General features: G+C 34.3%; 1 protein-coding gene across 10 annotated transcripts in view; it reads left to right on the plus strand.

Moving 5' to 3' along the window:
- Positions 1 to 158: 158 nt before the first annotated feature.
- The window catches only part of LOC106160416 (choline transporter-like protein 2), a 30,231-nt gene continuing 14,990 nt past the window's right edge, over positions 159 to 15,399 (plus strand). For 2 of the 10 annotated variants that reach the window (XM_013537012.3, XM_087008218.1), the window contains exons 1-5: positions 160 to 360; positions 8,467 to 8,515; positions 8,915 to 8,988; positions 10,962 to 11,040; positions 11,331 to 11,415. In XM_013537012.3, the coding sequence (XP_013392466.2) occupies positions 291 to 360; positions 8,467 to 8,515; positions 8,915 to 8,988; positions 10,962 to 11,040; positions 11,331 to 11,415 (357 nt within the window). In that variant the 5' untranslated portion in view covers positions 160 to 290. Of the gene's footprint in view, positions 361 to 2,275; positions 2,404 to 5,523; positions 5,695 to 6,308; positions 6,382 to 8,466; positions 8,516 to 8,914; positions 8,989 to 10,961; positions 11,041 to 11,330; positions 11,416 to 13,066; positions 13,205 to 14,879; positions 15,024 to 15,399 lie in introns of those variants that run through there. The other 8 variants (XM_013537013.3, XM_087008216.1, XM_013537014.3 and 5 more) reach the window with 7 other exon arrangements.

A 15,399-nucleotide genomic window follows, 5' to 3' on the forward strand; every position in this document is an offset into this window, starting at 1 on the left:
TTCAGGAAATTACACCCCTCCTTTGAAATGGCTGGGTACAGACCTGATAGTCTGCAATTTCTTTTTCCAACTTCTTTACTAATTTACTAATCAACCAGTCGTTTCTTGGAAAGGGGTCGTTTTGAAAACATCGCCGCCATGTACCTCCCTTTTCAAAGCGTGTATATCGTCATGTGACGTCACTTGTAATTACTAAAGTGCAGATCGGCGCTGATAACATACAGTAGACATTAATATTTGATTTAAGCGCCATTTTCGCGGAAATAAACTCGTAGAATTAACAGTATAAGATGGGGAAGGATAGTAAAGTGGATGACAGCGAAAATGCAGCTGAAAAATCAGAAGAGAAGAACAAATACGGTAAGTTTTGAAGACCTGCCTCGCAGCAGGTGTGATCCGATTGAGAAATCAAGTTGAAGTTGGTTGTCGATTACGCCTCACTTGAAGTAACTGCTAATTGATGTTTGAATTAAGATTTAACTCAGGTGAACTAAATACAACTATTTAGCGTGGAATTATAACAGTTAAAAATAGAAAAGTAATAGCTGTCTTAGATATATCGTTTTCGTCCGTCTTCGTCAGAGACATTCACTAAGAGAGGTTTTGTATACGGCTTGGAAACCTGAAAAAATACATAACATTGTAAAGTTGACAGTGATCTATGATAAAACACAAATTTGCCCCCATTATTTCCAGTCGTGTGTCAGTGTTACTTAGACTGATTACTAAACATTGTCTTTTCAGCTTTGCTTAAATGAATTTATTGACTGTTGACAAGATGAATAGACATGTATTACATAACTTATTCATAGCAATGCTATTGATCACCTAGAGTATTTATTGCAAACGTGATTTTAAAAAAGCCATGTATATGAATATTTCAGCTTTCATATATGTCATTTTAACGGTCATGTAGAAAACAGGTCAGCAATTAAATTTATATGCAACTGTTATGTTTGACTGCATTCCCAGAGATTTAGATCGATCCATCTGGATCAACCTAACTCCCTGGGGGTTCACGCTAAATTGCTGTCAGCAGAGTGCGCACGAGAGTTAATTACCCCCTTACAGCTTTAAGTAGGCGGGACAGACATTTAAGCCGGTTAAGCTGACACCAATCTAGTGAGACTCCCCAGGGGGATAGATCGATCTAAATATCTAAGGGAATGGGGTCTTTGTGAAAAGTTATGTGATTATAACTAGACATACATAAAGTTCTGAATTGTTGGTACGTAGGAGACTGTTATAGTTGTTATTTTTAAAGATCAGATACAGATCAGCAATTAAATTATGCAACTGTTATCATAGTGAAAAATAAATAGACATCTGCTTTTTGGGCCTGTATATACCTGTTCAACATGTCTGCTTAAAACGAAAGCAGAATTCCTCATCTACGTACCCACATCTAAAATGGTACATACACTGTAATGAATAATTCACATAATTTCATTTCAACTTCCTGATTTTGGCCAAGATTAAGATAAGCAATGTTTATCCTGTATCCAGGCAACTGACAGTTATTTATTGGTCAGTTTATGTGCCTTACTACATATCTTATCTCAGCTGCAATCAGTGCTGTAATATAGATGAATAGATTTGGTTTTAATGCTGATAAACACAGAAGCAGAGACAGCCCTCTAGGCTGTTTGCATGTCAACCCCATACTCTACCAGGGCAACAGATTGGTTTTTACGGATATTCACAGATATGTCTCTAGATTAATAGACACTCAGTGTCTGGATTTTTCCGTTTTTCCCTATATAATCTGCCACCCTGGTAGAGGGTATCAACCCCAAATAAAGTCTTCAGCACTATCTTGGCTATAATCTGGAAGATCGTGTAGATATTTATTGATGCCATACTGCAACTTGTTGTTCATAAGGATAGTGACCAGATATTTAAAAAAACTTAACATTCTCCAGACAGAACTTCTCAGAGTGTTTGTATAATGTGAATTTACTTACTTATTTAAAGGAAAAATAAAATGAAGTAAAAAAAAAAATCAAGAACTATTTAGATTAATTATTCCTTGCAAAAAATCTGAAACTGATATAAATTTATATTTTTTGTATGTGATATTTAAAAGATTCTTATCACTAATTCAATATAAATATAGTAAAATTTGGATAAAAAGACATGTTATATCAAATCATATGAAATAAACATATATATATATATTGCGTCTTATTTTTAGATTATGTACAATTCAGAAGGTAAAGAGAAGTCACAAGGCGTAATCCAATGTGATCAGAAACACAACCAACATTTAATGAAATATTTAATGCAACCCATTTCATTATTCATAATTCAAGTGCATATCTGCATCAGAATCTAATAGTAACATAGCAGCTAGTGTCTAATTTGAAATGAAAATACAAAAGGAGGACAGAATTCCACTCTTAGGTAAGCAATATTACTTTAAAAATACTACATATTTATTCAAGGAAGTTTTCCAGTTTGTATTTTCCAGTTTGTCTGTCAACACAAAAAATGATTAATACAAAATTAACAGCCCAAATGTGATTGGGCTTTTGTGAAGGTACAAAATCCACCACCTGTTAATTTTACCAACACAAAATGAACAGTTTTACAAGCTACAAAGTGCTGGGATATTTGAAGTGCCAAAACTAAGAACAGTGAGAGTTTCAAGGATTTTTATTTCCTGGAAAAGTGTCAACTTTTAAGTAATTTTATGATATTACCAAAAACATCCAAAATTTTAATTCTAATGCAGTTTTTGAAAATGTATTATAGAAAATGTTGTAATATCCTATGTCTCTTCTTTAGAATTACCATTTTTTAGTATTATAAATTTACGTAACTTTTCGTTACAAATGTTTATAAAAATAATTATTTAAAAAAGATACTAGTACAGTTGTCACATCACATACAGTAGTTCACATTACTTTATGGTAGTTTACCTTTATAATTATTATTATACCATACAGCAATAAAATTTTTGAGAAACATAGATACAAGAGCCATTAACAAATTGTCTAGTTGTCTGGGTGTTATCAGTGATAAATAGGTCAGTTGAGGTAAATTGGAACAGGTACAGGTACCTGCTGCTGATATCATATACTGCTCTACTGGCAATGTGTGAACGCCCCACTTTATGTTTGAGACAAACACACACAGTTTATCACATCGTGACAAGAAAAATAATTTATACTACTTAAAATCAAGAGAACATTATCAGAGATTAATGAGCTGAGCTTGTTAAAAAAAAATAGTGCCCTCATTTTGAGTCACGTAGGAAAATAATTGAAGAAGTAAATAATGTAAAATATATTTTAAGGGACACTGGCTTGCTAACGTGGACAAATGACTAAATGTTCATAAAGACTTGGATGATTATAGTAATTAAGAAGATATTGTACAAAAGTTTAAAAAATATAGTGATTTATGCTAAGAAAAAGGATGATTATAGTAATTAAGAAGATATTGTACAAAAGTTTAAAAAATATATTGATTTATGCTAAGAAAAACTGTACATCATGTGCTTAAGTCTGCAAAAACAAATTACAACGGTGCAGTTAAAATACCATGATATTTACTACTAAGCTAATGTCTAACTTTCTGTATTCTGAATATATATGAGACTGAAATTTCTGTTGACAGACGAAGGTAGATATGAGTATAGGATAATGGTCTATTTTGAACTCAGATGTAGATGTTTTGTACATGTAGTTTTTCAAAATTTCATATTTCTTGTCAAATATTTTAATTGCTGTAAAAAGCAATGAATGGAGCTGAAGGAAAATCTGAAAAATCACTTGTTATTAAGCAAAGAGTAGTCCTTGTGTGAGGAAAAAAACCTCTTAACATCATCATAGAGGCAGGGAAGTCAATGTCAGATGATCATGGCACATGGCATATCTTTGTGCTCAGGTGTGCTCTGCAGATAAGACATTGGCATGAAGAGATATGACTCAGTGTTCCCTGGTTTCTGTTGGTATAATATTGGATTGAGACCCATTTCTTAACAAACTGAGCTGCATGTTGTAGAAAATCTCTTGTATAAAACAGAAGGGCATGATACAACTGTTGGTATCGTGCCATATTTGTAGGGAAAGTACCCAGTCTCACTGTTGTGACAACTATCTTGTTTTAATTGTAACTTTCAAGAATATTTTAATATTTATTAAAATGCCAGAATGAGGTTAAGAGCAGTGTTTCATGCATTATTTTGGCAGTGATTTAAACCCAAGCCCCCAAATTGCATCTCTCACTTCCTCTTTCTCTTTCAAACACAGTTACGCTGGGACACAAACAAGCAAGCATGTACTGTACTTGGGCACCCACACACACACATAAAATAATTTTATGTCGAATATATATTATTTCTTTTAAGTTTTTTAAATATTGTGTATACTAGTAAGTGATAAACTTGTATATTGTGTATACCTGATGTCTACAAAAGTAACATTGTATATCCTTGATATACCTGTACAGTACACTTTATGTACCTGATGTAGAAATACCTGAACAGTCATATTTCACCTGATTAGCTTGGCAATATTCTGGTATGTATGCAAATGTGTGTACTAGTATGCGTACATTCATGCATGTTTGTGTGTGTGTGTGTGTGTGTATGTGTATGTGTGTATGTGAGAGAGAGAGAGAGAGAGAGAGAGAGAGAGAGAGAGGGGTCAAAAATAAAGATATGGCAGTAATTTCAGAAACACAGTATCAGTTTAGGTAAAGTGGAATACTACGGCTTTGAATGTCTTGATTACATCATAAAACATTTGCATTTGGGATTTAGTGACAAAGTGTAAATATTATATGAGGGTGTCAAACTTGGTCCTGGAAAATTCCTCCAAAAATGTGGAGAACCTAATTAGGTACCTGTATATATATATAGCTCTATATATGTGTATAGGTACCTGTATAGTCATATATAGCTTTCTCTTGTCACAGTTTGATGTCAATTATGGTTGTGAAAGAGGAAAATTTTCAGGCTTGTTCAGCATTGGCCCAACATGAACCAAAAGTTTCTGAACAATCAACATAAAGGGATGAATAGATCATGTGTTTGTTAATATGTGGGTATTTACAAATAAAAGATAATGTGGGGTGGGGCCAAGACTTTAGCCTTTGATTTTCAGTGTCCGGATAGTCAGCTAAGTTCTGGGTTCATGGTGTAGATGGCAGAATCACTAAAACAGTTACCTTATATATGATATTCAGCAATTAGTAACCGTCAGGTTATTTGTTTATTGCTATAATCTGCCATGCATGAGTAAACAGATTGAGATAAAGGTTTCCAGAAAACTGAAGTAAATATTATTGTGGGATGGAAATTAGTCCATATGCTTTTATTTATTTATGTGATTTCTTGCCATGTGATTGCATTGAGAAAAAAATTCCATGTATTTTTGATGCACATCAGGTGCTCATGTTTTATTCAAAAAGCACTTTTCCCAGTTGCATTAGTAAGCAAAATTCAACGTAAATAAAACGTAAATATTTTGAAATCATATTCCAGTAGGTTGCCATATGATTAAGAAACACTAGGGCTGTCATTGAACTTACACTGAAGCTTAATAGGAATTTTAAAAAAGAATGTGAAAGCAGGAACAGTGTAATTCTATATATACTAGATGTGGTTAAGAATGGCTACTAGAGTGACAATAGACCAGCAGGCTGGAACTTGAATAGGATCAATGAAGTATACGGCAGCGTATTATGGTAACGCCAATCAGTTGTCACAGCAGCTATATTGTGACCCATATATGGCATAACTATATATATATATATCTTTGTATGTTAGACAAATATACCCAATCGTGGTCAGTACTAGTAAATTATATTGAATTGGGCGTGACCATAACATCCATTTAGGGACCATTTAATCATATACCTATGTGTATACTGTAGACATATGGTTTTGCATGTTATATCATTATTGAACAATTAGTGAACAATTTTGTGCATGATTTTCATACACTTGATAACCAGTGTATGATAATTCACAGTGTATGATAATTGCTTATTTGGCATTAAAATGAGGTCATAGCGCTTGCTCTTTTACCAGTAAATATTTTTGGGAATTCATTTTAATTCCTCATCGGCTTTTTATTATTAGCTTGGATACTAGTAGGGGCTCAACAGTACTAAAAAATTCAATCGATTTGAAGGACAAAAATACCACCTGTTCTACTTTATGGAATCATTCATTCAATTATTTGAATCTTTTTCTGAAATAAACAAGTGGCCCTGATTAGAAGATTGATTCATCTCTTTTTCCAAGAAAAAAGGTAAAACTGAATCCATTTTTAAAACAGGATATAAGCATTAAATCTTCTCTGTATGAGGGGACTCAGACCTACATGTGCGTCATGGTTAAGTCTTGGGGCTGAATCACCTGTTTGACAGGTATGTTATTACAACGTTTTTATTGACCTGCATAATTACACAGTTTAGTAAGAGTCACGAACTGTATTATGTGGCCTGTCATGATCTCCTGAGTGACTACATGATTTAGGAGTTAACTGTCACTCACCCTGATAAGAACACACAAATATTGATGATGAATACTGCCCACCCCCCTCCAGTCATACTTGCATTCAGTCCAGAAAGTGACTTTTTTTTTCAAATGTTTGTAAGACAATAATGTGATTTAATAACATGAAGTTACTTAAAGTAAAGTTTGTATTTGATGTAATTGAACACAATTAATATGAAATTTTGTAAACCGCACAAATGTAAAAGTTTATGATACCCTTTTTGAGCTTCAGATCTCAGGCTCATGTTGACCCTTAAAAGTGTGCCTACATGAGAGGAAAAAATTAGATTAATTCATTATCCAATAAATCAGTCTGTGGAGATGATAAAAGGGCCCTTATTTTTAATCAAAAGATTAATGTTGTACCTGAGCAGGTGAATGTTGAATGGTTCACAAACTTAACCAGATATATAATAGGCTCGTTCAACAGATAAAATCACTGGTTTATTGGTTTAATCTGATGATTAGAGTTGGCCCCATTTACCTTATGATATATATCTGATATATTATAGTAAGGTCAGCTTATTTTTCAGCATGGCTGTAAAGTCATAAAGGGTAAAAATTGTTTTGTCCTGATAGGGTAAAACATGAATGTGTCTTTTACTGGTTGATGGCGCAATCTTTTTCAAACTCACGCATACACATATCTTAGTCATCTTTTCGAGATGTGTATGTACTAGTACACAAGCACCAGGCCCGTAGCCAGCAAGTTCAAAAGGGGGGTTCTTTTTCTGAAAAAATGGACCTTTTCCCATAAAAACTTCATGTACCTAGATCAAATTTTACCCAGAGTGGACCTTTTTCCAGCAAAAGGGGCGGTTCTTTCGAACCCCCCGAACCCCCCCCTGGCTACGGGCCTGAGCACCCTGCATGTATGGGTGTGAGTGTACACACACACACACACACACACACACACACACACACACGCATGCACGCACGCACGCATGCTGTATATCATGTATTGTTTAATACATGTGCTCTGTTGATAAGTTCCAACTTCTTGAAAAAATTAGGTGATCAGTTATCACATATTCATGTACTAGTATGTGATGTGTTTAAAACATCAAATGTGATCCCATTTTTGAAACTTAATCTGAGACTAGTATATATTCAACAAAGGTAGACATATTAGGTGCTGTGATGCAGTAAGGAATGTGTGGTTGAAGTACAATGGCTGCATGTCTAAAATGTCATCTGTGTAGTGATATCCTGGTGGTAGGAATACGGTAATCACTTGATCTTTCAATGGGGGAAAACTGTGAATTTAGATACTTTATTTTTTAAGTCATAATTTCTTAAAATTAGAAACTTTCTATTAAGTGGTAGTAACAAAATTCAAAAGCAGGCTTATCTGTATTTCCATCAGTAAAAGCACCTCAAGCTGCATAGAAAAATTTTTTTGTGATTATAAAATTATGTATCTGAAAATTTCATAATTTTTTTCCATTGAAAAGCTTGAGTAAATTGCTGTAAGTGTACCACTCAGAGTGGAGGTGTCATGTAGTGCTAGCAGGTGCTATGTCATCTACTCAACATTGATAGTAATCAGCTAAAAGCTTTTATCGCTGACAAAACATCACTGCAGTGTGATTAAGTACCAGTACATGTTCATTATCTACACTATACCCTTTATGCTGCATATAATCTTAAAGACAAATATAAAATAAAATATTTTTTTCTTCTTTTGAAGTGATTTATGAAGAGCAACTTATTCTCTGTATTACATTAATGACATAGGGTGGTTTGATGTAAGAAAATGAGGGGAGTTAGACATACATGTATCTGTTAGTGACCAATTACTTTTTTTTCGTAAAAATGCAACATGTTTACAAAAGCCTTGCCAGGAAACAAGTGTATAAATATGCCTTTTACTGCATATAAAACGTTTAAAAAGAAAAGTAGCAAATAAAAAGCTTCAACTTTTATGATAAAATTATGACATTGTGTAATTTCAGGTGAACCTGCCAAGTTTGATCCTACTTTCAATGGACCTATCAAGAACAGGTGGGTATATTTAACATTGATTTTGAATGATTTAACTTCCTGGAATGTTTTGAAAGATCAACTAAAATTGGCCATATATACATCCTGTTTACGTAGAATATAAATATTTGAAATGAAAAGATAAATCCTGAACATCTTTGTTCAAATATGTGTTTTGGGTTAAATATTTATATTTAGCAGTCTTCTGTTTTAATTTTGATAATTTTGTCAATTTTTTTGGAAAGAAAGGTAATTCAATTAACCAGCTAAAATAATAAGTTGATGCTCAATTAACCATCGTATTAAACATAAATTCATCACTTATAAATATAATTTGAAATAAATAGTTGTACATAGTCTTTAGCAAAAAGCCTAAAGTTTTATCTCTGTCAATGCCTGAATATTGCTGTTGTTTTCCAGGGGCTGCACAGATGTAATATGCTGCATCCTTTTTATCATATTTTTCCTGGGAATGGGCGTGGTGGGCTACTGGGGTGAGTACCAAGAGTGACCTGAATTCCTAGCAGAATTTTTTTAGAATTAAGGGTAGAATATTGTAGTGGCAGAGATGTATTGAAGAAGTGAAATAATATATTAGATTGTATTATTCATGATAAAGCCTAACAGCATACATGTGGATTGGAACTGGCTTTTTAACACTTGCGGGTAGGTCAAAGGAGGGTATGTATGATATTATATAATATATAATAATAATATGTAGTAGTACAGGATATGATATATATATAATAATAAATGTATTTTATAAGATGTATGCAGCATAAATGAAGATGAAATATTATATTTGTTATTTATAAATTGAAAAAAAAAGCAACTTGTCTTTTAAGTAATATTTTTCTGTTAATTTGATATTGATAAGCATTGCCAAGAGATGGCAGTTGTTAATCTTATATAATTCAAAGATTTGCGACATGGATAAGAGACCTGTACATTACCAGTGTCTTTTCTAAAATAATCAATAGTTCATTTGAGACTGTGATAAATCATGCTGCTTCCATGTCTCCAGTTCCATAAATAATTGTTCAGTATTTGTTTCCTGGGGTTCTTGTGCTCTAGAACACAGCTGTAACATGTGACAGTTGTGTGTGACACATGTCTCATTAAAAAAGCATTGCTCAGATATGCTTTATATAAATCACTGTGTGCCATCTGCAGACTCTTTTGTATGATAAATTATTTGATTTGTATGTTCATTTGCAATGAGACACTGCACTGTAAACGTTCTTGGTAAGAATTGCATGTGAACAAATCAGTTTCTTATCAAACGTGCACAGGCCTGGCTTGTGGTCGGTATAACTATGGAACTGGTCCACAGGCAAACTAATATATCTGTTATGTGATGGCCATTGTTTTTGTAAAAACAGAAAAAAAAAACTTTTTGTCTCTGACACCTTTTCTCATACAGCAGTTGTTTCTGAAAATTTGGCTATTTGTCCCCCATCAAAATTACCCCCCTAATAATAATAAATAATATTAATAATAGTAATGCAAAAGTTCACTCAGTTTCTTGACATGCATACATTATACGTAACAGTTCAAACCAGATAAAATGATAGTGATCGAATGATAATGTTTTAAATTATATGAAACATAATGAAATCATTCTGTTTACTTGTATGGACATGAAATACTTGATTGATAACTAAAAGCTTTCACTCTATTGGACATGTCACCATAGCAATTGACTAAGTGTTGCTATGGAGATATAAAGATGCCTCTAGATTTGCATCATGCTCTGTATTATTGGACAAATATAGTCTGTCATGTATGGATACCATTCCTCCCAAACAGTTACAACGTTTAACCAGGGGACATTGACAGCAATCCAAAACCATATAACAAAAAAATTGTTTTTAGTGTCACATAACCCAGTATCAAGGTGTCAACCTCTTCACATAATATTCAACCTAGTCACGCAACCCACTTGATCTGCTTAGGGTTTTATTCATCCAGTTTCACAGTTATGCCTGTCAAGATAGATAATTGTTTTCACCTCCCTTGTTCATAGCTTAGTGTGCCACATTGAACACAATAATAATAATAATAATAATAATAATAATAATTGTTTTCTGCACTTTTGCCCTAAAAAATTAATTTTCCTTGCCCAGCGACCCCCCCCCCCCCCCCCCCCCCCCCATCAGACCTTTGTTAATAGCTCTAGATCTGCAGGTCAGAATATAATTGAGAGAATTTCCTGCAGTACAGTAGTACCAGGTAGTGCTTATTAGAAGCCAATTTATGTAGCAGTGGTATTAATAAAATTTGTTGAATTAAAAAAACAAAACAAAATGCAATTAACATGTCTGTTTTAACTTTTTGGGTGTGCATGTCAGTTATCTCAATTCATTGTAGAGACATATTTAACTGCTTTGGCAAGGAATAAATGAGAGTTAATAGGTATATTATACACCACAAATTTAAAAGAAAGTTTTTTATGTATTTCTTGCAGGCTACAAAGAAGGGGATCCTACTGTCCTGATATACCCGTCTGACTCCGAGGGAAACCTGTGTGGTTATGGGAATTTTGTGTGAGTAAAATTCAGTGAAACCTTGGATGAAGGCGGAAAGGTTTATTTGATTTATTGATGATGTGATCAAGGGGTTAATAGTTCAGTTTTCATATTGTAAATGATGCCCATCTGTGTAAATAAATGTATTTATGAATCTGTATGAAGAATTTACAAAACAACACTGTACATCAAATTACGTAGGTCAGTGGGAGTCCTATTCAGATTATTTATGTATTGGTACAGCGCATATGATGTATGAAGCTGATTTTTTAAAAAATCACTTTGAACATGTTTCCCACAATTTTCAGAAACAAGCCAAACCTGTTTTTCTTTGACTTGTTAAAGTGCACCAATGTTGCCCAGAATGTTGCTGTCGGGTGCCCTACCACACAGGTAAAGTAACCATTTGCTTTATATTCATTTGTTAATAAATTACTATTTATCTGTTCAGAATGTTTGTCTTTAGGGATAAAGTCAAATGTAATGTCAGCCCTGGAAGCAGATAAAAACTCGCAGAAAAAAATAGTTTCTTTGTGCCATTGAGACTGGCTCCTTGCCAAATGGCAGTTAAATTTTAACTGGACCTGTAATAATTTTAAATTATGTTCAGTTTATGGCCACAGTTTCTGCTTTAAACCACTAAATTCTTGGATATAACCTGGTGTCCTAAAGGGCTTCAGCCTTTTGGGCACTGATTAGAGAAACAAATCAGTCACTTATGCAGTGATTTTGGCTGTCTTCAACCTTGGGATCTTTTTACATCAAGTGGTGATGATACTCTGTATCATTTCAGTAAATTTCTGTCAATAGCTATAGAAATTATTAATTGATATTTATCAGCCATTGTTTCATCTGCTGATAGTTATCCAACCTCTATCATCTGCTCCTTAGGGAGGGGGAGGGATGAAGAGGAGAAGGGGGCATCTGACTAGACAGCACACTTGAGTGGTGAAAGGTGAAAATACTTAGACCCCATTCCCAGAAATTAGATCGATCCAACTAGATCGACCTAACTCCCTGGGGGTTCATGCTAAATAGCTGTCAGCCGAGCGGGTACGAAAGTTAACTACCCCCTTACAGCTTGTAGTAGGCGGGACGGACATTTAAGCTGGATTATCTGACAGTAATCTAATGAGACTCCCCAGGGGGATAGATCGATCTAAAATCTATGGGAATGCGCCCTTACACTCATTTCCCTGATGAAGTCCGACTGTCACAGATGAAATATTGGCTGGAAAGATCAGTTTATTATTTTTATAGCTATTGATAAATTTTGATTTAAGAAATTTTAAATTAAAAAAATTTAGTGGTCATTTCAAACACAAAGCTAATGAAACTGTCCAACATCTGTACTGTTTCACTTTGAAAGTTAATATAAGTCCAGCTATTACGTAAAAAAGCCACCTAGTGTAGCCCAGTGTTCAATCCGGCCAGTTAATGAACTTCTGCACAAACAGAGGGAAGCCAACTTGTGAAACCTGAAGTAGCTTAATTACATGTCTGAATCTTTCAGAATGTACTGTAATACACCCTAAATTGCAAAACTATACTGCGCAAAGTATAAAGTATTAATAATAGTATTATATATATATATATATATATATATATATATATATATATATATATATATATATATATCCTCACGGCTGCACAACAGTTGAGTCAAATTTTTTGTTTTTGAGTATTGAATCTTTGTATTAATGTGTACATCTGCTGCTGATGTTGTGAACTTGACATTTTAACTGACAAATGATTCAAAGTACATGAAGTATTCATAATTGCAGCTTTTTTTCAGGTTGCCACATTTATTCCAGCATTTTGATAAAACTTGATTTCAACTATTCTAATATATAGGAAGACATTTAATCCGATTAATATGTAGTATAATTTGAGAATTTCTTTCAGGACTACACAGCAAATGCTTTAATTGGTATTTTGTATATTGAATGTGCAGCAAATTTGTACTTAGGTCAATTGAATGATGTGATTGAACATTTTTTTTATTTATTCTAAATAATATATTGACCTGCAATATCTCCAATAGGTTTGTGTTGAAAAATGTCCAGATAAATACTGGGCATGGCTACCTGATTTCATCATTGAGACAACCACTGGAGTACGGACGCGGGGCAATCTGATCTGCGATTACACCACTCAAGCTATTCTTTCAACCACTACTCTTGTAAGCTGTAGACCACTGAGGATCGTGTGTTGATCCAATATTTTCTGGTGTGAACTAATTCCTTTGTAAACACTGAGGATCGTGTGTAGATCTACTCTGCTGTTGTATGAACTCATACCTCCATGAACACTGTTTGTAGGGTGTAGATCCATCGTGCTGTGGTGTGAACTAATCCTGTGACTTTGTTGTGCTGTGTGTAGTCTTGCTAACAGGTTGCTGTCAACATTATCAACTTTGCTACGTACAGAATGAAAATTGATAAAGATAATTTTTCATTTTTTGACCATGTTTTTTTGCAAAAATGTTTTTATATGGTTAAAAAAATTGAATTATTGTTTGGCTACAAAAATCAATGTGCTCTGACAGCAAGTAGTGTTTTATCACTAGGTGTGATGATAAAGTTATGATAGACTTTATCATATTGTTTTCTAATGGCTGGAAATATTGTACAACTGGGATGTCATAGTACAACATTGTCATTATAATAACATAGTCATAGTAACATTTCCTCTGGTTGCATTGGTCTACTTGGCCCCTTTATGTTGCTTTTACAGTAGTTCAGTAGTAACAATTAATGCAGCCCTTGAATGTGACTGGCTATACTAACCTGAGCTATCTTTTCTGTATTTCTAGATCTCTAGCATGTCACTGTATAAGAGTCATGAGTGTTGTGTAAGAGTTCCTGTTATTAAAGGTATGAGATGTGAGAGCGTCACAGAATGTTGTACATGTATTTATCATATCTCGGGCACAGTATGATGCCATCATGGGCTGTTGAGCTGCCATTGTGGCTGTTTTTGGATATTTGGAATGGTTTTGAAGTTTGACAGCTGATTTTATCGCGTTCCTGTATTCACTGTTAGAATGTGCCTTATGTGTAATGTTGTCTGAATGTGATGAAAAAATGAACCTCAACAGTAGGACATGGAGAGTTTTCCTTCATACTTCATCAGGAGCTTATACATCTCTCAAAACTAACTTTTTATGGACTCCATGCATCTCCCAACATGTTAGGAATTTTTTCACTCGGTGTCCACAAAACTGTGTTTTGTGGTATAAAGTTTTAAGCTTGCTTCTCAGTCCTAATGCCAATAAGAATGATGGTGATGGGTTGACTTTTGCTTTTAAAGGTCCTGTAGCAAAAATATATGGCTTGGTACAATGTAGGACCTGGTTCTGATCATATCTAGGCTTTTAGAATTTGTCTTTCATATTACTTCTCTATGACTTGTAATACTTGTGATGCACCGAAAAGCGTTCCATGTAGAGGTTCTGTATTCTGCGCTTGGTTCTTCAAGCTGATAAAACCTGGTGTTCAAGATACATTTATGCTTATCAAACAAAGGTTGCCTTCTTTGAGAGTACAGCTTTCTCTTGTAGTTATCAAGATGCTGTTCAATGTCATGGCTGTAAACTGTTTAAGGACTCTTCTTCCTCCTTTTCCATTTTCCAAGATGATCACAGTTTCAGGTACGTCTGCCAAAATGTATGTAAGTGGATAGTCAGAGTTTCCCCAGTTTTACTCAATCTGTTTATCATGATATTTTTCTTTGCCAATGCATTAAGGCATAGCTGTCATGTATACCAAAGAAGCATGCAGGGAACCCAGGCAATACACTTCTCAGTGTCCACGTACACCATGTCTCCACACCATTGAGATCATCTCTCCTTACAGATCTGTGTCAGTTCTTGCCCTACCACTTACTGGACATGGGTTCCCAGCTATCTCCAGGAGCTGGCCTCTCTTACTGGTGCCAAGTACAGGGATGGTATGATCTGTGACTACGCCACACAGGATATCCTACTTACTACCACCAAAGTACGATCTCAGAGAAGATGAGGATCATCCAACAATGATTATAGTGTACATGTGTAGCTTCTGTGCATAGCTTAGTTTTCCTAGGTGCAAACATCTTCAGAATCTGTGCTTTTTGCCATTGAGCTTTTTTTAGCCTTGTTTTAAAGATATTGGACAGTGAGTATATATGAAGAACTATTGCATAAGCTTACTGTTTGTTGGCTGTGAACTGCTTTCTTTGTACGTATACAATTTGACATAAGGTTAGACCCATATGAAGTGGGTCTAAGACAAGGAATTCACAAATGATAAACTAATGACACTGAATGCGTTAGCTCTCTTTATTTTTGCGGCTTGACTCCTATAGTTCAATGCATTGATAAATTTTCTGTGCTTT

This window comes from Lingula anatina, chromosome 3 (assembly GCF_051362555.1).
Source record: "Lingula anatina isolate TDL-2025a chromosome 3, LinAna3.0, whole genome shotgun sequence".
NCBI lineage: Eukaryota > Metazoa > Brachiopoda > Lingulata > Lingulida > Lingulidae > Lingula > Lingula anatina.